This window comes from Plutella xylostella, chromosome 10, assembly GCF_932276165.1.
Source record: "Plutella xylostella chromosome 10, ilPluXylo3.1, whole genome shotgun sequence".
NCBI classification, from domain to species: Eukaryota; Metazoa; Arthropoda; class Insecta; order Lepidoptera; family Plutellidae; genus Plutella; species Plutella xylostella.
Genome location: NC_063990.1, coordinates 663,136 through 689,725, shown reverse-complemented (window position 1 = coordinate 689,725; position 26,590 = coordinate 663,136). Strand labels below are relative to the sequence as shown.

Below are 26,590 nucleotides of genomic sequence, written 5' to 3'. Positions count from 1 at the left end.
GTAATAAGTTTATACAAGACAATACGAAATATTCGTCATGCTCACAGATATATATATATAGTAGTGGTTAGTTACCCTGACTCCTATGCCGAAGGTCCCGAGTTCGATTCTCGGCGCTATTAAAAAAGTCAGAAAAAGAGATCCCCTGTGATTAAATCATAAATTACATTATATTGATGATAAAAGTATCATCTGTGCATGTAAAATAGCCTTTGAAGGTTATATCAAACAATGTAATATAACGACTATACTTTTTATGTACAATGAATAATATATTACAAACGAATGAAGTCGAAATACACGATCAAAATATAATATGATATGAGTACTTAATATCTCCTTTGTTGTTCACGACACACAACAATAATAACCTTTAACAAGCACGGAATAGGACGCTCGTTACAAATGATGTACAGTATAATTTTACTTATTTTCATACATGAACAATACCATAGGAAATGAAGGAAGAGTTTTAGGGCTAGTCCACCACGCTGGCCTAGCGCGGGTTGGTGGGTATACTGTCTTCGGCCTTCCCCGTCAAGCCGCTACTGGCTACTTTTATAAGGGCGTAGGTTCACTGGGCCGTCCCACGTTCGGCTAGCTATCGATGTAGATAAAAGTCAATATATCGCGATTCGCCATTAATACAGCGCTGAGATTGGTGGAACGCGCATTTAATAAAAAAATATGCGCGTTAAGGTTAATAACTAACCCCTGTATCGGCCGCTGTAAATCAAATGCAGTCAGATATAATAGTAGTAGTATTAGAACGCAATCTCCACAGCACCCCGCCGTGCCGGTTGCCTCTGACATCGCTTTGAGCCGGCGCGGAGCAGCGATGGCCGCGCATTGCTCATTATTCCGCCCCGCGTTGCGTGTGTACAGAGAGACACATGGAAGATGTTACATCATGACGCACAGGCACAGGGGGTCACTCTATACTAATGAGAACGAACAAGAGGTGACGTGCAATCAGCATGTTTAATACAACGAGACAAAGTCGTGGCTCGCGCAGTAATGTTCCGAAACTTAGTTTTTTGTCATATAGAGTTACCTTTCAGATTACTAATAAGTTACTATATTACTAAGTAGTCTGCTATATATTTATACTTTACCAAGCAGATAAATTTCCCATTCCTACTGCTGTAATAGCCTAGTCAATATCGTCGTATTAATTCTTATATACTGAAGAATCTAGCGTGGTGGACTAGGCCTAAACTTCTTAGACTCCTTCATTGGAAGGAGACCCGTGCTCCAGCAGTGGGGACGTAATGGGTCGTGATGATGATGATGACTGAAGAATCTGAAGACAGACAATTTTACTGAAAGGAATCGACTCACCTTTGGCTCTTATGATTGGCACAACAAAACTCTTAATTTTATCCTCATCATTTACTGCATAAGATAATTCCCATACGAACCACACAATAATGTGAAAGTCTTTTATACATATTTCATTGTTTTGATTTTACGTAAAAGTTCAATGGTAAATACAAGAGTCACGAGTTTTCTAAACTGGTTTGCGCTCGTTTGAGGCAGAAACGGGCAGTTTACACCATTTATAACTGAAGCCGTTTGCGGCAAAAACTTGCGAACATGATGGATCACTGTGCAATACTTTATCCGGACTTTACTGAGCGCTGTGCATTCAGCCTTTGAGAGGTTTAACTGAATGACGCGTTCTCTATCCTGAAGTCATTGAATCGCGTTACTCTTTATTTATGATCCGTTGAATAAAAAGACTTCAAATTCAAAAATATTCATTTGTTTAACACAGGTTAAATGGTAAGGTAGTAAATAATATAAAAAGTTCCTCTTTGCTTTGCCACAGGGCGTAGAAATAAAACTTTGATTTTAAAAATACGCTATCGCCGTAAGATACAGTCTAACCTACAGGCAGGTGATACATAATTAAGTAGGATACCTCTATGAACGAATACTCTCGTGTATGGGAGTTGCAGTTGAGCTTGCATTATACATACAACATGCAGCATGCAGCACCACGTCGCCTCGCCGAGGAATCGTAAACCACTTTTATGTCTCACTGTACCTCTGTCTCTGTGCAAACCTTCTCGCGCTAGGCATGTATGTACATGTACAGTCAGAAAGAGATACACTGACGGGCGATACGTTACATTAATAATACTTAACCTATACCTAGAGATTTTTTGTACTTATGTATTGATAAAATATTATTTGGTTCATTTATTTTCCTCCATCCCTATAGTGATAACGATTAGCTAATCTTACATTTTAATCGTAATATGACATCGCTAGGGTGGCCTACGTATATTTTTGGCTGACTGTACAGTCGTCAACAAAGGTTGGTGCTTATTAATAATTTTACTGAGAGGTGAGAACGTGGAATTTGTAACATTTTGTATGTTTTTCCGTTCGAAAAATAACAATAAATGTCGTCTATACGACAAATCAGCATTTATAAACACTGGATTATTTAAAAGTATAAAATATTAGCTAAAACCTTGAGGTAGTGCATAGTAATCCGCACTGTATGGGTGTCACTCTATGCGACGATAAACGAGCTACGACAGTCGTTGTACTAAACGTGCTGATTGCACGACAGCTCTGCGTTCTTCGTTAATTTTTTCTCAGTATATTAAGGGTGAGGCCACACGAGCGTAATTTTAAGGGCGGGGAAGTTACTCGCTCCCCTCGTCCCCGCGCACACTTTTCTGCCGGAATACGCGACTCACAACTCACAAAATTACGCTCGTGTGGCCTCACCCTAAGTATATATAGTGACACTCCAGGCAGGGCCTCCAGGTCCACACTATATGCGCCATACATTCATAAAGCAGCCTATACAATGAGGATGGATTACTCATGAAGTGGGGGCGATTGTTCAAACGCTTGTTTGGTAATCCGCGGGGGGTTTAGGCGTTGATGCATTAACTGTTTCCGAAAACAAAGTGGAGAGTAGACCGGTGACAGGTCGACCACCTGAAAATATCTTCTGCTGTATAAATCTTTTGTCGTGCATGATGAAATAAAGTTTTTATACAGCAATGAAATCTTTTTACAAGTTTTATGAACAAATGTTTTCAAAACAAATATAAATATCGGATTTAGTTCTATGTAAAGGAAAATAAAAATTATGGTAGTAAAAATTCTAGTGGTTTCAAAAATATATTTCTACTGCTAACTATACATATATACTTATCTTATAAGTACAAGCTTAATATCGCGCTGAAAGTGTTAGACAAATAATGTCTTCAAGATACAATACCTTGTAAATTTTCCGGTAAACTTTATTTTCTTGTGCTACAGACCCAGTGACCGTGAAGTGGCTCCCGATCACAGGGCTGTCACCATACAATTTATAATTGTCACGAATTTAATAACAAAAATCAATAGGAGAATAGCGGGTTCTAACTGTACAAAATAACTTTATAAATACTTTAATAGACAAGTGCCTTATACATAATTTATTTTATGCTAATAATATTTTTGTCAACCCTTGTAAGGTAACAATACAAAAGTTTAGCAACGCACTGAACCGCGGGAGACGGTGAAAAATCCTGTTATAAACAAAGATACACATCTATGTATATTGACCTATTTGTTGATATTATCGTCCAGAGCCGATAGCCAGCACAATTATCATCAAACACAGCGTAACAAAGACGCATGATCTCTATAAATTGTAGTTTGTCACTGCCCGCCCGCGCCCACAGTTACCGCATGGCTCCCACTGTGATCAGTAGCCCATGATTGTGGAGATATGATGGAGATAACAGGGGGGTCACCCTCTCTATCTACCAATAGGAATTGTTATATTATATTAATATTATTATAATTACTCGATGAAATTTGTATGGAAATTTTAGGGCGCTGTTCATATTTTCATACAAAATTACTCGATGAACTCTACTCCACGTTCACGATGAAAATTCAACCTAAGGGGTCGGAACGCTTAATAAGGAGACATAGCCGTAATTAGTTAACGCAGCACTCCGAAACTTCGCAACAACAAATAGCAGCTCTATCTAGTTGTATTAATGGGGCCGATTGCGTGACAATTCTACTTCGTTTGCTCATCGATTCATAGAGTGACCCCTCAGTGCCGATGAACCGAGTGATGCTGAGAGGTCACTCCACATACACGAATGATTTATAAATAATCACCAAGAGTAAAGTGTGTTTTATCTACACAATCAATTACCTATCTACATAATCATAAAGTTGTCAAAATCATAAAAGTAAAACCAATTTTTTATCATGTTATCAAAGCTTTTTAACAATCGAAAACTTCAAAGTCGCTAAAGTAAAGTGCAGTACCTGTATGAATACCTAGCAGATATCGGAGGGACGACATGTTATAACTAAATCTAATACAATGCGATAGAGTCGAGTTTACAGTGACACCACGATAGTGAAGTCCTCATTATTATTATTATTATTTCGTTTATTTTCCAAAAACAAATAGGTACATAAAAGTTTACAACAAAAACCTGCCGCTTAAACCACGCAGGGTTTATGTGTGGCAAGTGCAGTCATAGGGGCACTGGGCCGGATCCTTCGGGAAGATTAATCATCAGCCAACTCGCACAATGCCATACTGATGGTCATACATACATAAGTATACAGCTAATGTTATATTATGTGTATTGCGTTGTTTGGAGATCTGATAAGTAGGTCATGATTTTGGAAAGAGAACCAATTTATTATATTCATATAATATATTCATATCATTTTCCATGACTGTCCAAGTACAGGACCACAAGACAAGACCTATCCAACTGCAACGTGGAGTGAGACAGGGGGATGTGATATCTCCGAAACTGTTCACCAATGCATTGGAAGATGTCTTTAAGACGTTGGACTGGAAAGGACATGGCATATGTATAAATGGCGAGTACATGTCACACCTCCGCTTCTCGGACGACATCGTTATTATGGCAGAATCTCTGCAGGAACTCAGCTGGATGCTAAGTGGCCTAAATTCTGCTTCCCGACGTGTTGGCCTCGGTATGAACTTGGACAAGACGAAAGTCATGTACAATGCTCACATCAAACCGGAGCCGGTCGCCGTTGGTGAGGCAACACTCGAAGTTGTGCAAGAATATGTCTACCTCGGGCAGACTATTCGGCTAGGCAGAAGCAACTTCGACAAGGAGGCTGCAAGGCGCATCCAACTGGGTTGGGCTGCATTCGGGAAACTTCGTCACATATTCTCCTCGGCCATTCCTCAGAGCCTGAAGGCAAAAGTCTTCAACCAGTGCGTCCTGCCAGTGATGACGTATGGTGCAGAGACGTGGACACTGACGGTAGGACTGGTCCACCGATTTAAAGTCGCTCAGCGTGCTATGGAGAGAGCTATGCTTGGGGTTTCTCTGATGGATCGTATCAGAAATGAGGTTATCCGTCAGAGGACTAAGGTTACCGACATAGCTGTCAAAATATGCAAGCTGAAGTGGCAGTGGGCTGGTCATATCTGCCGAAGAACCGATAACCGTTGGAGTAGACGAGTTCTCGAGTGGAGACCACGAACAGGCAAACTCTGCCCGCTGGACTGACGACCTTAGGCGGGTGGCGGGTAGTGGTTGGATGAGGAAGGCCGAGGACCGAGTGTTGTGGCGCTCCTTGGGAGAGGCCTATGTCCAGCAGTGGATGATTATTGGCTGATGATGATGATGATGATCATTTTCCATAGAAACTTTGTTGGTCACGTGAGTTTTTACTATGGAGAATGTTTTTTTTTCGCGAATTTTGAAATTCTGATTTCTGTTTCGGGCTTAGATATACCATGCTGCACATTTAGGTTTCGACTTATTATACCCTTTTTCCAACACCTTTTTGCAACTTTTTGCAACACCCTGTATACTACGTAAAATGAAAGAAATATAGTCACTTAAAATAGGCTCTTGCCATTTTTTTTATGTAATGTCTGACAAATATACCTACAATTTAGAATTTTTGAATTTTGAATCTTATGATTTCCATATTTTTGGTTTTCCTTCATTACCATGCTCCCCACCTGGGCTCCGCAAATGATGGAAATTACTTCCACAACTTATAATTCTTGCTACAATTCAAAAATTACATTTTCACCACATAAATTGTGAGCTCGGTAACGAATGGCCAAAATGTAGGACATTGGGAAAAGACGTTGCAAATTTTAATAAAGTTGACAATTCCATGAATTGAAGCTTGCGAAGCTCCGTACTGTATGGAGTGGGACTTCACTGGTTCTACCGGGGGGGGGGGGGGGGTGGGGGGGGGGTTATTTCTTCTTTCCACACACCTAATACTTGCCAACTACTTTTTATTAATTTTTCAGTTAAAATTTATGTTCTTGTAGGTTCTACCATTAGCTTTACTGTATTTTTTTCTGTAAATTTGCAAATTTTTCAGTTTTCAGATAAAAGATCTATAGGTACCATAAATAACTCTTATAGCCACAATTGCAAAAGCCGACCAAAGCACGTACACTTGCCATAAAGCAAACAAATGAACACAAATATAACGCTACAAAACTAAGCTGAGAATACACCCCCGGGCTAATCTATTCAAACATTTGACTAATTAATCGCGATATAACAAAACAGCTCTCAGGACAATGGTGGGGGCTAATTCGTGAAACAAAATTAAGAAGAAACGGCGACGGCGGCGGCGGAGGCTATTGTGGGAGCTGGAGGCTACTTCATTTGTTTCGGCCGTTTCGTACCCGCTGTGATGCATCCCATCCGGCGTTACAGAAAAAAGCTAAGAAAGATACGGAATTCTTGCCAAAACTACCTTAGTACTTGCTGCATTTTTTCTAGCATTTATTTAGCGCAGCAGCATAAATACTTAAGTAAGTATATTAAAAAAGATAGTATCACCTATTTCCAATAACTTTAAGCTTTGAAGTATGACTTTGTAGCATCACTATAATTATAAGACTTACCTACTGTTGTCAGAAACCCACATATTTAGCACAAAATAAAGTAATCAAACAACATAATATTAGAGGACAAAACGACACCTTTCATAATCAAATTTGTCTCTAAAACTACTAACACAAAATTCAGGGCGAAATTTCAGTCAGCGACTGCCCAAAAATAAACAAATTAGGTTACAGCCTTCAAGAGACACTTATTCAATTATCTAACTTCTCACAACTTGTAAAGTTCAGAAAAGAGGGGCATGGGAGAGGCACAGCAATCGGTGCGAAATCCGTTGCACCTTGCGGTTGATCCTATGTAAATAATAATGCTACTTCGAGATTTAGCTGCACTGTACGGACGGAAGTTTAAGTCCTTGCGTATTGCTTATACATTATTTATGTTAAATTATTATCTTACGTATTACTATGACGTAAATATCTAAATTAAAAAAAAAAGTTATCTTCTTATTCATGGAAGAACACATAAGAACACACCCATACACATACATGCTGTCAAATTGAACTTTACATCCCAATAATTGAATTCTAACATCAATTCATCAACACCCGCCCGCCCGGCGAAAGAAGGGTGCCTAATTCAATTAGGGAGGTCGAACAGCGAACACGCTCGAAAGTGCCGGGTCCAAACTAGAGGTTAGTGCGGGGAGCGGGGGGGGCGGATGTCCAATCAATCACAAGCTGGCATAATGACGTCATCCATTATCAATATATTGACAACCGCGACGATCCACCATTTTCTTATTATTATACCATTTCACGTGAGCTGGCTCACCGAAATACAAGTTAAATTGGCTTTGAATACAATAGTACGCTAAAGCCTATATCGTTTTTATAAAAAGTCTTCTTATAAGCAAAGTACTCAGTGACTAGAATTGAGTAATGGCGGTACGCGGGCTGTAAGCTGAGATGAGAGTTATTAGATTGGTCTGTGTCTCGACAGGTCACGCCCGGTTTTCATTGCAAATAAATATATTTTTAAATACCAATGTTTTATCCATCCATTTACTCAAAAGACTATGATTCAACATTAAACAGTGCAACCTGAAACACCGGGTCCATCATTTGGCGCTTTGTGTTATTGAAATTAATGGCCAAAGAGAATATGACCGCTGCGGCCATATCACCTGTGTGGCCATTGTGTATCTGTGTGCGCTTTGTGCGACACCCGTGGCATTGTGGCCAGTGGCCATGCGACACCCGTGGCATTGTGGCCATGCGACCGAACTGCCACTGATGTAGGGTGTCCATATCTTGCGTGAATTATTTATCATCTCCATTTCATGCTTGGTGTTAAAGCCGTTGTATAGACCGTGTATTGTAGTAGTATTTCGGTATGGACTAATCACCATTAAAGCTGTAATAAATACGTATTGTGTGGTTGCAGGTGATATTGTTCGATAAATATGGTTGTTGGAGAAGCGTAACTACATAATATAATCTATTTGTAAGTAATGTCAATCTAAGTAGTTATAATGAAATTAGAAACATATTTTAATTGTTTTAATCTTATACCATGATGGATAAATTTCCCCGTGGTATTATCATCATGGATGATTGTAATTTTCGATAACCTATAAATAACCTATAAATATGATAGCCATTGATTAAACGTTTCTATATAACTTAGCACTCTTAAACGATAGCCAAGCTCTGCAAAACGAGCGTAAACATAAAAATACGAAGCGCGATACCGCGGCCCGGCCGGCAAATTACTGAAGCACTCCAAATACTCGACCGCCCGCAAAAACTCTCTGTCCACACTTTAAAAGTTTACAAGGACAGTTTACGCGTGTGTCCGGTTATATCCGGTTCGCTCCGCCGCGGACCGGTTTCGCCCGGCTCGGGGCGGAGTTTAACACCTCATTGTGGCGGGTTAACACGTGGCCGGCTAAGCCTACACCTTACGTTAACTGCTTTGGGTCGCGATTGTGTTTTTAAGGGTTAAGCGGGAATGACTGGGCGGCAGAGTCGTGGATACTGGCTAGTCAACGTTTACCTCGAGCCAAAACAGGGTATATCATGTTGATATTGTAGTTTGACATGACTGACTGATCTGCTCGAGTAAAAGGTGCTCCGTATGGAATGAACAGAATTGCGTGCCTTTTTTAATTAATGTCGTGTCTGTGTTCTAGGTAACACAAACTACATCAAAAAAGGATTCATGATTTTTGTCAGGAGACTTTAACTTGAATAGTTATATAACGACGCTGTTAGCTAGTAATTTATTGCATTGTTAAAGACGCTCGGATCGATTTGTCAATTCTTCGGTCGAGAGCGGCCCCGCTCCGTATTGAGTTTAGATAAATTCGTTCAGGAAAATACGGTTGTTGAGATTTTGATCCCGCATTGCAGTTTCATGGCTCAGTGCTCAATGTTGTCTGCTCGAACGGTGACTCGCGAATGAGACATCTCCATCTTCTTCTTCTTCATTTCATGAGTTTCATGTAGGAGAATAGCTAGATTAGGGTTTATCTCCGGAGTGAAAAGATTAGGCAGTAAGATTCGGGGCAGTCGCTGATTGCCCAGAGTGCAACTTATACAGATTGTGAAAAATCGGCAAAGTACTTATCGGTTTTATAACTGCGAAAACGATAGTATCATTATATGCAGAACGTATGAATAACATGAACGTGAATTCCCTTTAAGTTGCACTAAGTTCTTTTTTAGGAAGATTAACAAACGAGACCCTGAGCTAAAGTTAACCAGGTCTAATTTGACAAAAACACATGGCAACAACAACCGCGTAATTTTCGTATGTAAAATTGTCTGGCAAGCGTAAGTGTGACGTCACAATTCATTAGGTGAGGTTTTTCTTGTGCGTACGGAGCTAATGACAGCGCCGCGATCCATCAGTGCCGGCGGCTTTTGTATTGAACTCTGATTTACCCCCCCCTTCGTCACCGTCACCCCCCTGACTAGGAACGCCTGAAACGTTTGGTTTTCCCATAAGATTGAAAGTTTGTTGAAATATGGAGAATACGCGTAGTGAGCTATTTATTAATGGTCATCTACACCAATGAGGGATTTTTAGAGCATGATTCAATCAAAATCCAATCCTTTCACAAACAATACCACATGATAAACCTTGTCTAATATTTGAATAAGGTTAGTTTTTTGCTTATTTCAGAGGTGAAGTAAAATGCTATCTAGACCGCAAAGGCTTGTCGCTAAGATAGAGCCAGTCCCTTTGTACGGACGACATGTCTCTCCGAGCGACATCTAGGAGGCTTGTCCTGAACTACGCTCTGAAAATACCATACTTAGAATGTGAGCAGTGCCGTAAAATTTAAAGAGTCTCTGAATACAGGTAGCGGTTACATCGGGTTTTTCTAACATCTAACATTAACATCTACACAATTCAAATGGCTCTTACATAAATCTTCTAGTATTTTAAAATACACCCTTGTTATTACATGGTAAACAATATTTACGCAGGACGTAATTTCTCCGCCAAAAATGTGAGGTGTTTCCCTGGAATTATTGCGTGATAATTTCCGGGAGCCGAAATGCCAGAGAGACCAAAAAGAAATATGTTTTAAAATAAGAATGAGGACTCACCAGCGGCAGCGCGGGGGCAGCTCGGATTCATGCACGGAGCCACATCACTGCAAACTTAAAACCTGAAATAAAAATATAAAAAAATGTTACAATTACATTTGCTTATTTATGGGACTCTGAAGGCCCAGCACGTGGAGCAAGATGTGACAAAGTTTTTGCGTCGCGCTCACTCACATCGAGCGAGTATGAGAGCGAGTGCGATGGAAAGCTTTGGTCCGATCTTGACGTGCGCGTCTTATTCGTGCTACGCCTACTGACTACCCTTTAGGATAGGGACACACAACATACATTAAATAACAAAAAAGGAGAAAGCACAATATGCGGCCTTATCGCTAAAAGCGATCTCTTCCAGGCACCTAGAATATAGTTAGCCGCTAGGTGGTAGCTAAAGTTATTCTAAGCAACTTAATTTGTTCTATGGCTTTTGGTAATCTGTGAAAAGAACCACCTTCCATTGCCGTTCCATATGTCACTGGAACCTTTTCATTGCTCGTGAGAGCTATTAACTTTTCAACAAAATGCTTATCATAAACCAGAACAAGTTAATCGTTATGAGTGATACCAGGTTACGTAATAATTATAATTATAATCCACCGTATTCATTCACTTCGCTATAAATAACATTTCCCAAATGCCAATATTCCACGTCTAACCGACTTTTAAAACTCCACTTGAAACAGTTAATTTAATGACTGTAAAAAGTGTTCTAGAAATGCCTGTTGGATGACATTTGAAACCATAACTCGTGGATACTTCGTACCGTATAATATAATATTCAGGGGTTCTTTCGCGGAAACTGTCGATGTTGATGGCCGCTGAACGAAACGACTGAAAAATATATGTTTGAAAATTATGTATTTTCTCATCTTTCATGTGAGTTCGTTTTTATAGAGCAGGTACCTAATGTATACTATAGAGCAAGCTTGACCTCTAGAATTTAATACAATAAACGACAAATAAGTACAGGCGTTTCTGGTGGTGTGCAAATTGTCTCCTAATTCTATGAGAAACTGGTAAATAGAGTAAATACTAAGTAAGAAGTTTCTACGGTACTAAATTGAATATAACTCGAAAACATAATGATATTATGTAAATGTATTAAAATCGAAACAAAATAATATATAATGATAGTAGCTCCTACAAGTATAGCCGAATATACCGAAGGAACCAAAACAAGGAAAAAGTCCGTCGCACTTTGAGACTCATATTTTATAGCTCGTCCAATAAAATGTTTACACAGCGGTGCGGGGTATCATCGAGGCTGTAAAAATTTAGTTTCATGTCTCTCCTGACGTCTCTCCCGTGACACGAACACAACACTTATAAAATAAATGTGTGTGCAATAATTTCAACTCAACAGCTTAAGTAGGAGTTTGGGTTAGAAATGGCGTATATGAGGTATGAGATATAAGACTCGTGTGTTTCATTTGTTATGAAATACATGACTTATTTTTAAAAGCTTTCCGTGAGAATAAGAGCGAGTTAAAAGTTGGGGCTTATTTTTCTTTAAATCTCAATTTATCTACTTAGTGTGTGTATATAAAGCATCTGAAGAAACATAAATATAATTTAGTTGATACACTGACGTCAACAAAAAAACAGGAAATATAAATCAGAACTAAGAATAACATAAAAAGATTGCTGTCCAGAGCGTCAAAATGGCACCAGCTCAGCATGTGCTGCAGACAGCATCTACCCTTAATACAGCTACATGATTGCAACTATGCTAACACAATCATTTATATTCATCAGTATTACTGAGCAATAGTTAATACCTGCGAGAATAAACAAGGTTAATACCTGCCTTCGATTTTCAATACCTAACGAAGCACCAGATTAAAAGGCTACCTAGAGTACCTAGACTAATCCAGTAGGCTGAGCTAAGAGCTAGAGCTCTCGCAGAGATCAATAATTGTTGCCATGGTAGTGATAAATACAGGCGACTTCTAGTCTAAGACAAGGCAGACACAATATAGACTACAGAATCTCGCAGAATCGGCAATGACATCGACATAATCCAGAAAGTAAGAAACATGCGATGCCAAAACATATTGTATGTAGTTGTAGGGGTATGTAAAAAATTAATTATTTACTCCTCTTACTACTAAAAAATCTAACCCACTTATTGTTTTTAGACAGTACTAAAGTATTTGTACATGTATTTAAAAACGTGCCCTGCTGTATCATAATAAAATTTGATGTAATAGCCTTCTTACCTATACTAAACCATGGTACAAAACTCCTAACAAGTGGTAGCAAATTTAAGTGCGAACGGAAAAGAGAGGTGTTATAAGTTTAACATCTCAATGTATCTGTGTATCTGCCTATGGTAGCGTACCTCCGAAACGGCTGAACTAATTAGTAATTACCGATCATAGTTAATGTTACTCTATATTCATAGCCATATTTTGTCAAAATCAGCTTTAAAGTTAATGCTAGTTTTACTGTTGAATGTCGGTTTTTTTTAGGTTAGGTTATTGAAGTTATAAATCTTATTCGCTTGTGTCCCGAGAGTCGTTGGTAGGTCTACGCTGTGCGTCGAGGAAGTGATCCATCAGTAGCCAGCTAAAACAATAACACTGCGCCAGATTCCCAACTACTGCTGTTTAATTTTATTCTAACACAAGTTCATTTTCTTATATTTTGTTTCTACGGCACTGCACACTCTATGCCTTACTATTGTTCGGCAAGTGTGGGGGGTCACTTTCAGAAGACGTATGAACGTACGAATAAGAATTGACACGCAATTCGCATTTTAAATACAACGAGATGTCGATGTCGTGGCTCCCCTGTACCGTAGGTGATTTATTTAAATCAGTTCCATCTTTTGTTTATTTGCTTAAACAAAGGTGTTATTGTAATCAAGACTTAAAATGTATTGTGCACAAATCACAGTTACTATTATAGTACCTACAAGTTATTATTATGTGCTATTACTAAACACAAAAAGTGCTTAGTTAACCTATAGGTAGAATTTCACGTTGCGGTAAAGTTGCATTGTTGCATCAAATTTCCTCCACTTCTACATATTTCAGATGCAATAAATAGTGAGGGTAACTTCTATAGCATGTTCAAGAGCACATCATAGACCTGAAAATCCCGGCCAGGATAGAACTTGGAACGTACCGTCACTGCCCCGCCGCCGCCACCGCCATTCAGATCGAGTTTCTTTTGGTTTCCTTTTATAACCAAAACATTAATAACGGCAAAATGAAATTCAATGAACAAACAAAAAAGCATTCTAATAGCACGAACCCAGCGCACAAAACACAACGTGATGCAGCTCTAATGAACTGTTTCAAACAGAAAGAGGAGCGAAAAAAATTAATAACGTTTCTTTTACATTCGTTTCGCAAAAGTGGACAACCATTTTTCAAGTGAGTCTGTATTTTTTTAGAAAAAAACGTTACTTCTTTCTCTGCGTATTTGAAAGTTAATAAACAATGTACGGTTTTGTGTCGGTTCTTTAGAGCTAGTGCTGTGTGCTGTAAATAATCATTTTTTTTAAGTTTTTTTAGCCTCACTTGTAATTGGACACATGATATTTCAGGGATTGTTTGCCGGACAGAAGGGTAAATTTAAATTACTCAAAAACATACGAAAGCAAGCTGTCATGCAATCAGTATGTTTAGTACAAAGACGTTCGACGGTCGAATGGCGTAGTGGTTAGTGGCCCTGACTGCTATGCCGAAGGTCCCGGGTTCGATTCCCGGCTGGGGCACATATTTGTTTAAAGACAGATATTTGTACTCGGGTCTTGGGTGTTGATATTTATTTTTAGTATCTATCTATCTATCTATGTATTTGTGTAGATATATCAGCTGTTCGACACCCATAACACAGGTTCTGCCTAGCTTAGGGTCGGATGGCCGTGTGTGAGATGTCCCCACATATTTAAAAATATTTAAAATTTTAAAAATTGTGATGAGTTTTCGCACTAATCTGAAAACGTTAATGTTGATCTTTATGAAACAAAAAAAAACACTGGTATTCCGCACAAGAATATTATAAATAAGTTTTTCATAAATGGAAACCGAATAAAAATAATAAAAATACATGCAGTAATTACGAAACGTGCGGGAATGAAATAATACCTACATACATGCATATAAAAATAAATTCTCTTTTTATCCCCTTGTTACATTTTAAATAGTAATTGAATGATATTTCTTTTATTAATTTTTTCTACTCGTATAAAGATAAAAATACACATATTACAAATGTTATCTTAGAATTCACATATTTGTATTTATTTATATAAGGTTACACCAACAAGATAGCATACATACAGGTTTTAATATCATTTTATACAAGAAAATTTCATTAAGAACATACGAGCCATTTGGTATTACGCTCTCAATTCAGTATCAACGTTTCAATATCATTTAACTGAGCTGAAACGTACAGCGCGCAGCACGCTGAGCTATGCATTGTCTTCCAACTAAGCGGTCCTAAAACTCGACAAATGTTGCACCAGAAGCACCTTACACCTTTGTGTTAGGTGCTAAATTCGCCCGGCGAGCACATGGCTATGTAATACCTAAGACTTAGTCCAGCGTCACAATAATGGACTGTTACTCATTCATAATGCCATTGTTTAAATATAAACTCGATGTAGAGGTTTTGTCCTTCAGACGGGTGTTGCTAACTCTATACATAATTATGTAGGTACAATAAGATATGTGATATTGTTGGGTAGGACTTTAAACTTTAAACACGAGGGCATCTGTGAAAATCAGCGCCGCATCAGGTGAGTGCACGCCACCATTTCTGACTGGAAATCAGCGTTGTTCAGACGGATGTCTGACAACATGGCTGAGACTGTTGCCATTTTCGGCAGATCTATTATGTGTAGATATAACTATTAAGGTGTTACTCTATTAAAAGGTTTAGATTAAGTTAAATTGTAAGGTAAGGTTCAAGTACATCTTTAAAGTGTAAAATTTCGTCTGTGGCAATAATGTATATTTTATTTCTTTCTTTCTTTCTATTTCTGTAGCAGTGTAGCGGTAAATGTTGCGTCATGGGCATTGTCGATTCACACCCTATGTATACTTAACTACTTATTGCAATGTAAAGCACAGTGTATTAATAAATTATTTTAACGCATAAGTTTCGAGATGTCCTTGTAATAAAATCCTGTCAGAAAAAAACGAAAATTTTTGTAATGTTAACCATATGATAAGAAACTACTTTGTCATATAAAATATCAATTTAAATATTTTAATATGAAACTATGTACCATTTTAATGTAGCGACAGCAAAAACCGCTCTGAGACCCATTTAAAACTCCGTAAGTGGAGATTAGTATAACGTGCTTCAGGAGTTTAAAGACATTCTGTAGCTTCTTCTATTGAGTTACACCGCCGGACGTGCCCTTTGAACTTACTTCAGAAGATGACTTCTGGATAGAGATCGCCTCAATTTGATACTTTCTCTTTTATTTTATTAATTAGGTACTTAGGGCCTGCACCAACATATTAAATCTAGATTTAGTGTTAAATCTCGATTTAGTGTAAAATTTTACTTATATGGAATGACGTTTCTTTAATCGAGATTTGACACTAAATCTAGATTTAATATGTTTCTGCAAGTGGCCCTTAGTATTTTTGTATGGAGTAAATTATGTTTAAATTTTCTTTCGCTTTCAAATGGGGTGAAGAGGGCCTTTACAGCTGAGGACCAGCTGGACTCACATTAACTCAGTCAGCTGAAATCTAGTGAAAAGGGAATTTAGAACAATATTCTATTCTTGTAGATGTAGAGGGTGTTACTTCCTGCTACTCAAATGGTATAAACTCCCTTTCTAAGCTTGACCATTTTCTATTTCTAGCTAGCTAGCTGGCTAGCATCTACAACTGTGAAATCTAGATGATGACGGTCGAATGGCGTAGTGGTTATTGGCCCTGACTGCTTTGCCGAAGGTCCCGGGTTCGATTCCCGGCTGGGGCAGATATTTGTTTAAAGATAGATATTTGTACTCAGGTCTTGGGTGTTGATATTTATATTTATGTATCTATATATGTATTTATGTAGATATATCATCTGTCGATACCCATAACACAGGCTCTGCCTAGCTTGGGGTCGGATGGCCGTGTGTGAGATGTCCCCACATATATTTATTTATATTTAAATGTGCCGTTTTCCTCACGATGTTTCTCATCACTAGTATGTATGACAAAACGATTCCAGCTCATCTAGCGTCCAGTAGCGACACTAAATAACTACTAAACCTTCGAATCAAATAGTTACTGTCACTTTGCAGATACAAATCATCTGAATAATTATAGTGATTATTTCGAGAAAAATTGTACACCGCGGTACTTAAGTAATAGGTCACTGCACTTAATACCTCATGGCAATACATTTATGAAATCTATTTTTAAACCCTCAACTTATTTCTGGGAAGCAATACTTGGTTAATAACGTTATGAATTCCTGGAATCATCGTATACAACAATTATTGTGTGTTGCTACCAGAAATTCGCCTTATTACGGTGCTGCCTGTACTCTTGAATCGCAATCTATTGCGTCTGTCTTGCGTTCTCATAATTAAAAACATTATAAATTCGCTTCAAAAGCATATTTCCAATATTATTATAAGTCAAAACGCAAAAATGATCATCCAGGCTATTCATATTTTTAAAACCGAAAAAAGTTCAAAAAAGGCTGTTTTTGACTGACAATACGGTAAACTATTGGGAATCCCCAACCGCACACTATTCTAGATGTATTCTCCGAAAGTGGTAGTCTGACTCAACGTAACTTCACATTCACATGACATCATAGGTGGCGAGCCGTATCGCCGTCTTGGAATGAAAACAAAACTAAGGATAAGTACTACACATCTAGAATAAACAGAAATGTTTCTGAAGCTACTTATTTATGTTTTGAGTAATATTTATGAACTTGCTTAAAAAAACTAAAAGAAAACACGGTTGCGTCCAAATTGAAAAGATGTAAACTGCTTACTTTATTTCGTTATATTTCAGGAGTTTCTTTCACATTAACGTTGAAAGAAATTGTGTTCGCCCCTTTCAGTGCAATGACTTGTTCTTTAGCTCTCAAAGCTTCTTGTCGTAGTCTAATAAATAAAAAGAAATATCATTAAATACGCTGAGTTGTAAGAACGGAAATATTTTAAATAAGTACCTACTAATAATCATACTTACTTAATAAGCGGTAGGGTTCGATTCTCGACCCATATAAGTTAGGAAAATATGTATGTATTGTGATCTCGGGTTTTGAATGTAAATCATCGTGGACTAGTGCGATGGCACGAAAACTAAGTCACAGCAGAGAGAGAAATGATTCAATTCATACACAAGTGATATTGCTCGTATCAATACTCGTATCAGCTATATCGCTCACGAGCAATGAAAAAGTTCCAGTGACATATGGAACGTCAATGGCAGGTGGAACTTTTTCATTGAAAGAAAGAAAGAAACATTTATTTGACGCACTGAACAATAAAAACAGAAACAAAAAGAACAAAAGAATACTACAAAAAATATATGAAAAAACACAAAATAATACAATATAAACAAACAAGGTTGCTGTCCAGAGCGTCAAAAAGGCACCAGCTCAGCGTGTGCTATGGCCAGAGAGGCCACAGCGCTGGTTTTCAGCTGGCCCTTAGTGTTGTGACCTCAGGCACACACGTCATTGCACGTGAGTTTAAAATGAAAGTTAGTTATCGCTAGTGTACAACTCTTTTGATGACTGTATAGTATGTATGTACACAGGTTCAAACGAGACAGATAAACCTAGAATTATGAATACCTATATTTTCTTTTACCCCACCCTGTATTACGAATTAGTTCATTAGGTCATAGCTCGCGACCACGAGGCCTCCCTCACTCGTTTCAGACAAAAGCAAAAACATATAAGCATAACTACGCTTACATCTTTAACTAACAAAATTCCTTGTCCAAGGGTCCTCTTCCGTCTCTCTCTGACAACAAAGGGTGGCTATCTCCGTCCTCGTCGCTTCATTATCTCAAGAAGCGCTATACTGGGAAGGAGCAACGTTTAAGCACAGCTTTATCTTACAAGAGACTTCGAGATCACTAGAACATAATAGGAGGGGCGGCCGATAGACGGCTAAATGTTTGGGATAATTTTACATTTTCTTTGAAGTTTTCAGTCAGTGTAAGTGACGACCAACTTGGTCACTTACTGAAATGGAGAAAGGGTTACTTGTGTTTGATCAAATTCAGGGTGGGACGCTCGTTCGTCGTTTCTTATGGAATTGCAATCAAAGCGCCCTGTTTTTTAACCCCCGATAAAATATAGGGGTATTTATATTTAACGCGTGTGTTTATGTCTGTGGTAAGGTAACTCCTATGCGGCTGAACCAAATTTCATTTTTTTTAAACATTTTATGCCAAATATAAAAAAATGCAGTATACGTCCTTGTATGATTTTAACATTATTTTTAGTTTACTGGTATAACGAATGGTTTTCAATTCCAATAATATTATTCAATTCAATCGAATTCAATAATACTGTTTACTGCATCAGAGTTTCTTGGTATTCAAACGATGATATTATTAAAATATAAATACAAAATGCGAGAAACGCATGGGATTTCAGTCGTCCCAGAATTAAACCTTGAACATTATTGTTTAATATACTTATAGACGTCTATAATAATAAAAAAAGGTTTGGTAGTTTAGAATTAACAAAACAATATTACTTATCCCAATGTTATGAGAGAAAACAGAAAACACATAATTAATCAAAGAAATCTAAATTTTTACTGCCTTTAAAAAGTGGTATATACGGTATATACATGGGCCTTAAGAGTAGGGTGGAAAGTATATTTAATTTCAATTTTAGTGCTAGTGCAAGACACGCTTAGAGTAAACACACAATACTAATCAAGCGACAACGAATCAATAATAACAAATAACTTTAACAAATCAATTATTCTTGGCTCGATCGAGGACTTGATTTATTCGTTTCCGAACAGTTTTGGGCGGCGGGATAATTGTTTATTAATTATTATTTTATTGGCGCACCCCTCGTCCCCGTAATATTGTTAGTATTGAGATTAATTGCCGAACTTCCCCCTGGATACCGCCTGTAGGTGTGTGCCTTCTCGTGTGTCGACGCACCTTTAGTTCTAACTAAAACTTGGATCTATAACAATATAGAATGTCCCTGGTCCACACACAAGTGTGAAAATTCTTCATCCTAAATAAATCTTGTTGTAACTTACAAATCTCATTTTTTTTGTACTACTTGATAGAAAATTTATTGGTTACATTACTGTTTAGAATGACAGTTTTTTTATTAATTTTCGTCAATGTAACGGGACATCTCACGAATAGCTCAAAAGAAATAGGTGAACTTTAAAAACAAAATAGGTATAATACTTATTGAAAATGTTTTTGCCTTTTCACTTTAAGATGATTTCAGAAACGTTACTTCAGGATGTAATTGATAATAAGTAATATAATTTTACTATATACATTTCTGAGAAACAATACGATAACTTTAGTCAACTTCCAAAATTGTGCTACGAGGTGCTACGAGATTTCCACCGTATTCCTTTGAAACGCTACGGTCGCTACGAAACTTTGACTCAATCTATTATAATTATTTGGAATACTGCAAAGCAAGTTTCAGCTGACGAAAAACCATTGTAACAGTAATAAAACGTTACTACAAACTCGTATTAGTTGTACTACAACTACAATAACTTGAAATCGGCCTATACAGGGTGTTGAGAAAGTGGTATTTAGTAAGTCGAAAAGCATGACTCAGCTCCAGGTAAATTTACAAAACACAGTAAAACTTATTCAGAATGAAGAACTACTTAAGTCATTCCTTTTCGGCTTAACACTTACTTCCTATAACACTTTTTATACTAATCACGACAGAACTGGCAGAACAGATTTGTTTGTTTTTTTGTATAGAGTTCAATGTTATCCTGAGTGTTCTTAGCCACATTTTATCAAAATCTGCTTAGACATTCAAAAGTTATGCCACTTTTAGTGATTAATGCCGGAGGTTTTTAACGTTGGCTAGATTACTAAAGACCTTATGTACTTTTTTCGTGTTTTGCTATAAATCGGCCAGGTCTATAACCCAGGGTAATGGTTGTACATGTTAAGTGAAACACAGTAATTCAGTAACGGTACACACACTGTGGAACACACAAATGAGGGTAGGCTGGAGTACTCTGAGAGCTTTTAGCTCTTAGCCACGCCCTCTGGCGGGTAAAAATAAAGATGAAGATGCCAGCAGGAGATAAAACAAAAGTGGAGCCTGTAAAACTAACTTCAGGCACTTGGTGTCATGTTAGTTAACATCTTGGAATAAACATTTCTACAAAATTAATAATCATACCGAGTGAGTTCTCTTCCATCCAAAGGTTGTCTGGTAGAGATTGCTATAAGCAATAAGGCCGCCTCTTATTTTGTATGTTGTTCTGTTTTGGTGCAAATAAAGAGTATTTGTATTGTATTGTATGTTAGTACTGACAAACTGGAGAAGTGTGGTACAGGAGGATTGCTCTATCTTGACGAAATACGAAGGAGATCTGTCGCGCAATCGGCAAGTTTAATACAAAGAGATAGGGTTGTGGCTCGCGCAGCACGCTCCGCAACTTAGTTATTAGTCATATAGAGTGACCCCCATTGGACCGTGGAACTTGGCGTGGAGGAGGCATATATACCCCGCACTAAGTTGAGTAAAGATTGAAGATTATATAGCTGAAATTTTAAATTGAGAATATGGTAAATTGATTTACTCAGCTTATAAGGTAAAATTTTAAAAAAGAATTTCAAGTTTGACATTGCAAAATTTAAGTTCGGCGGCTTTAGATTCGTGTCATTGCCCTAATATGCAGTTATGCATTTATGACTGGATCGTAATATTACAGCAAAAATGGCAGTTAGGATCACAGTGAGTTTCTATTCGCCTCTGATACATTTTATGGAGTTATAAATTTAAGCGTAGGATTGGTTTCACTTAGAGTGAGTGAGTTTGAGTTTGAGTTTAAACCTTAATGTTATTATAAATATAAACCTAAGTACTTAACTAGAAAAACGTGTGTTATAAGTGTTATTGAGCCATGCTTCACAGAGACGTTTGGTGATCTGAATTAAAATGATGACTTGTTTTTATATTCAACATTTACACCGTTAGTTTATATCTTATTATATTCATTTTAAAAGTAGGTACCGACCTATACATTATATATACACCTTACAAGCAAAACAACGCATCTTGCCTATCCAATTTTGATTAGTTAATAAGAAGTCCTAGACACAGTGCTGCCCAAGCTACACGTAATACCAAACCCATTTCTCGAAGCTGCATTAACGCACACGCGAGTCCGTCAAACGTAGCGATGACGTCACGCCGGCAGTGACGTCACACGGGTGACGTAGCGCGGAAGTGGGGCACGCCCACCGCCGCATGAATGCAACGGGGCCGCGCGCCCTGCGAATGAACTGTGTACTGGAGGATTACTCCAGCTTAACGGCGGACGGACGAACGGGAGCTGTCATGCAATTGGTGCGATTAATGAGATACAGTTCGGGTTAGCGGAGCCGAAGATTTTTTTGTTGTAAGGCTGAGTGAACCCACTGGAGCCTTGAGGTTTATAGGCAGAGTTTTGTTCAGCTGTCATTTTTAAATGTAACGGCTGCTGTCATTACCAACGATGTTTTACAGGTCTTGTCAAATACAACGAGAAAGGACAAAAGAGCTCGGAAAGTAGGTATGACTGAGTTGTATTGTTTTAAATAATCATGAGCTTATTGGCCGACCATTTTCAATTTAAAAAGAGAGAATAAATGTAAGAAAATTGGTGATACACCCACGAGCCACGAGTATATCATTCTTACACAATGACATTGAGCACCTAAGTCCGTTGACGCATAAAGAATAGTTAGGTCTTGACCACAATAAATTCTAAATTGTTTCTCAGGAAACAGCTACAGTAACTGAAAATTCATACAGAACATACATGAAAAATACAGCAGCTATTATTGTTGGCAATGAAAAAATACAGTATGAATTTGTTTTAGACACATTTCAATGAGTTTTCAGTTATTCAAACTACAAAATGCTGGCGCCCGCGGCTGAAGCCTCAATGTTCAAACAAATATAATTCCTGTAAACCGAAATAACAGACGTGTTCAAACAAAATACATATGCAATGAAAATATATATGTATTTTTTGGACCTTTATGTATTTGATCAACGTTTACGTATGTATAAATATTTCTATCGTCCTTGTCCTTATTGTGAGACAATGTAGGTACATAATATATTATATTATATTATTTTATGAAACGGACAGTTGTGGAAAGACTGTATGAATTACATAAAGCTTTCATTACGAATAGGTTGCAGATACCACGAAATTGTACGCATTCATAAAAAGCATTCGCAAAATTGCAGTGAGCACTTAGCGTTTATAAATGCTTATAAGTTTATCTTTTAACATCATAAGAAATTCACACCCAGACTTCTGAAAAACGGAAAATCTGTGACTTCTATTGGGGGGACCGATTCCCTCATTACTTTCAGTTTCAGGATTTAAAACGGGTAACTTTCCCCGTGGAGCGTTAAGTATTTCTGTGTCGACCGTTTTATTCAGCCCGTGGTCCTCCTAACTCTTACCCATCATTTAGCTCAACTTTAACTCGAGAATTACCCAAACATAATTATAAACGTATTCCTGTATTAAATAAAGACGATGTTATGTTGTAGTATATTATAACCAGGAACTGTGTTTTTAAACATGAAGCTTTTCACTTTTCCTAACACTCTTGTAGCTTCAATAAACAATTACTTGTAGTCATCATATTAATTTATCAGATCAGTCAAAAGTCACATTATAAAATCTGATTAGAACATTACAGGTAAATGCAATTCAATTTCTTCATAATTTTAAACAGCCTTAAATTATTATTTTTTTAAGGTTATGACTGGCCTGGGTCCTATCTAAAAAGTTGCAGTACATATTTTATATTTAAAAACCTACCTCTGACTGCAAAGTAAGCAGACAAATCTTTATTGTATCTACCAGGGTAACAGGTGAAATGCGGAGTTATTTCTGTGTCACTCTCACCGAAGCAGGTGATAAAGTCCGACGGCCGTGACCAGCTGAATCCAGCCCCTATCGACTCCTATATCGAATTAAGACAAATGGACTTTCCATTTTTAAATCTCGCCCATTGGTAGTTCAGTCAGTCTTATCTAATGAAAGAGTACGTTATTCTAGGAGTATGTAGGATTGTTATTTTCATTTAAGGTAGGGTATTTGAGCACATAAGAACTGAAGATAACTTAATATAATTATTTTAATAATTTAAATATCTGTTCATTATAATAAAAAAACTTAAATGTGGTAAGTATTATCTATAATTGTGTAAATATCGTTCTGTATTTTTTTTTACTCTGCGCTCAGTTTCTTAGATAACATTTTAAGTAAACAAACTGCTTCATTCACATTGACGCACAAACTCAATATAAAATATAACAATAAGTAAATATCCGTTTTTGAGATGTTTCTCATCACAGGTCCATTCCTGAAGCTCGTCCGACACAGGTCAGCGACCTTTAGTACGTCCATAAACTTCTAACAAGATAGTCGTAACATTATTTTAATGACCTGTCATTAGAGCTGGAGAGAAACTAACGCTGGAACAAGATAGATTGGATCCAATGTTAATTGCTCACGAGGTATAGAAAGGTAGTCTGAATAGCAATCTACCTCATGTTTGAGAACTGTTTGATTAAGATACTTTATATAGGAATATAATTATAATCTTATTGAATGTGTACCTACATTGTACATATTCCATAATAATGGAGAGGAAATTTAATTAAGTCCATTTTAACAGGCAAAATTATTGTGAAAGTTGTTCACTCAAAATTTAATATCTCACGTTATTTAGTTGGCCGAAATCATAAGACTTAAACGCTTATATCGAAAACTAAGCAACTAAGTAACCAAGGATTAAATTTTACGGCACCAAGAGACCGTGATATTGAGCATAAAGCATTTTACTGCTAGTATAATTTCACTCTCAGTTATTTCATAGCGTCAACTTGTACTGTAAGGATAATATTTATTCATTTTATGTTTCATAGTTTATATAACTAAAGTTTATATAAACGATTTCGGCCAACTAAATAACGTGAGATATAATTTATTCTAGTAAAAATATAGGTAAATTTACACATATTAGCTGATTTTCCTGTCTTTAGAATAATACGTTTCGTCATAAATCTAGGTATATAAAAATATATACAAATTAAATACAAATACTTATAGCTAATCAGCACTATCTTTAAAATATATTTAAAATTATAAGGCCGAATTCTAAGGAATATGATTGCTATTCTGATTCATTTCAATAATTACGATACAAAACTAATATGTATTTACGTAATTTGCACAATAAGCTATGTACACAATTATAGATAATACTTACCACCTTTTAGTTTTACAGTTGAAATGATAAGATTCAGGGCAACCCCTGTTCCGTGGTAACTCGATCTTACTGAACGGTTCTCGGTATAAACCTGGAGGGTACTAAGGTTTTACTTTTTATAGGTTTACGGGTACATTTTATAGCTATCCGAGGTAAGGGATATATGTTTTACGGCTCTCTTGATTTCCTTATGATGTTGCGCTGCCGAGAGATATTATCTGCCTCATATCTGATATTGTTGGCCTTTTTTCTTATATTTATGAGAATCGGATTAAGACATGGCTTATGCACAATATCCGCATGTTACTATGAACGTTGGTATTAGTCTGGAGATGCATATTCCCGTTTATTTGGGTGTTTATATGAGTGCTTTTCAAGGAATCTACATAACATTTTTAATTTAGTAAGGCGTCATAACAGTCTCTTACAAATGTGATGAACTGTTTCTATTTTCAAAAAATTGGAAAAGTCAAAAAATGTGCTTATTTTTGACAATTTGTTTTCAAGGCTGTCCAAACAGCCAGTATTATTTCGTACACCTCTACCTGCCTCTGCGTTGTTTTATTTTCCCGTAAACAACGTAAAATTCCAGTTTCTAATCTCGCATTTACATAAAACGATTAAAACGCCACTGAATGCATTATTTTTCATTCCACAATCATTAAAAAACATAATTGTCTGTGACATCTGTTGAAGCGGTCATGCCTTTTTTGCGTCGTCATAAAACCATTATTACAACGATGTAATAAAATGCAACATTGATGTCTTGTCTTTAGTGTTCTAGGGCGTGATTTCAGCTTTAAAAATGTAAAGAAATCAAACATTTATGGGTGCCTCCTCACTAAAAACATAGCTCTTAAACAAGACGATGAAAAGCGTACCTACTTATGAACTGGGTCCTTCACAACGTGAGCACAACATCAGCACAAAAACACTGTAACCTATTTTGAAACATTCACGTCAAAAAAACCTCATCAGGACGCGGCCATGTGCCTTTCTCGCGAGCACGCCTGCCGCCCGGGGCAGCGGGACCTAACCTCACACAACGACGCGCCGTAGCTACAGCACCGCACACACTGCCTGCACCTGCACCGGTGCATCAGACCACTACCTGGTAATGAATGTAAAAACTGCTGCACTAACGAGAAATGAGGAGTAATTGCTTTTTTGCCGTACCTTTCTCCGCGTCTATAAAATGTTTTCGCACAGACTTTTCGGGCGAATTACTCTCGCTCAGCACCCCGAGCGCGCGGAGCCGTCTCCTCACCATGCCTCAAACGTTCACGTAATTGCAGCTTTAATCAGAAACTCATAAAGCGAGAGGCTACGCGTTAGGCAGTTCGTTAGGCACTGTCAGCTGTCGGGCGGCAGCGGTGCGGTGACGTCCGCCCGGATTTAACTCGATTGCCGATCCATCAATCTGCACGAATTGAATCAGCGCATGAACGTGGAAAACTTACATAAAGTGTCTGCGAACATACAAATAGGGGGGGAGGGAGGGGGGAAGGGTAAACAACCACATGCGGCAGGCATGGCGTACTGACCGAGTGGGGCTGAGCCGGCGCTGGCGGTCACTGGGGGGGCGCTGGGCGCGCGCGCGGGGCCCGCATCGTCGTGCACGCGCGCTATCGACCGCCGCGGAGCGCGCGCCGCCCTGACT

General features: G+C 37.8%; 1 protein-coding gene across 12 annotated transcripts in view; it reads right to left on the bottom strand.

The window, feature by feature from the left end:
* LOC105382920 (disintegrin and metalloproteinase domain-containing protein 11) overlaps positions 1 to 26,590 on the bottom strand; it is a 388,227-nt gene extending 361,637 nt beyond the window's left edge. For all 12 annotated transcript variants that reach the window (XM_048623425.1, XM_048623415.1, XM_048623418.1 and 9 more), the window contains exons 1-2: positions 26,475 to 26,590; positions 10,469 to 10,530 (exon numbers count right to left, since the gene is read on the bottom strand). In XM_048623425.1, coding sequence (XP_048479382.1) covers positions 10,469 to 10,499 — 31 coding nt within the window. In that variant the 5' untranslated portion in view covers positions 10,500 to 10,530; positions 26,475 to 26,590. The remainder of the gene's footprint in view (positions 1 to 10,468; positions 10,531 to 26,474) is intronic.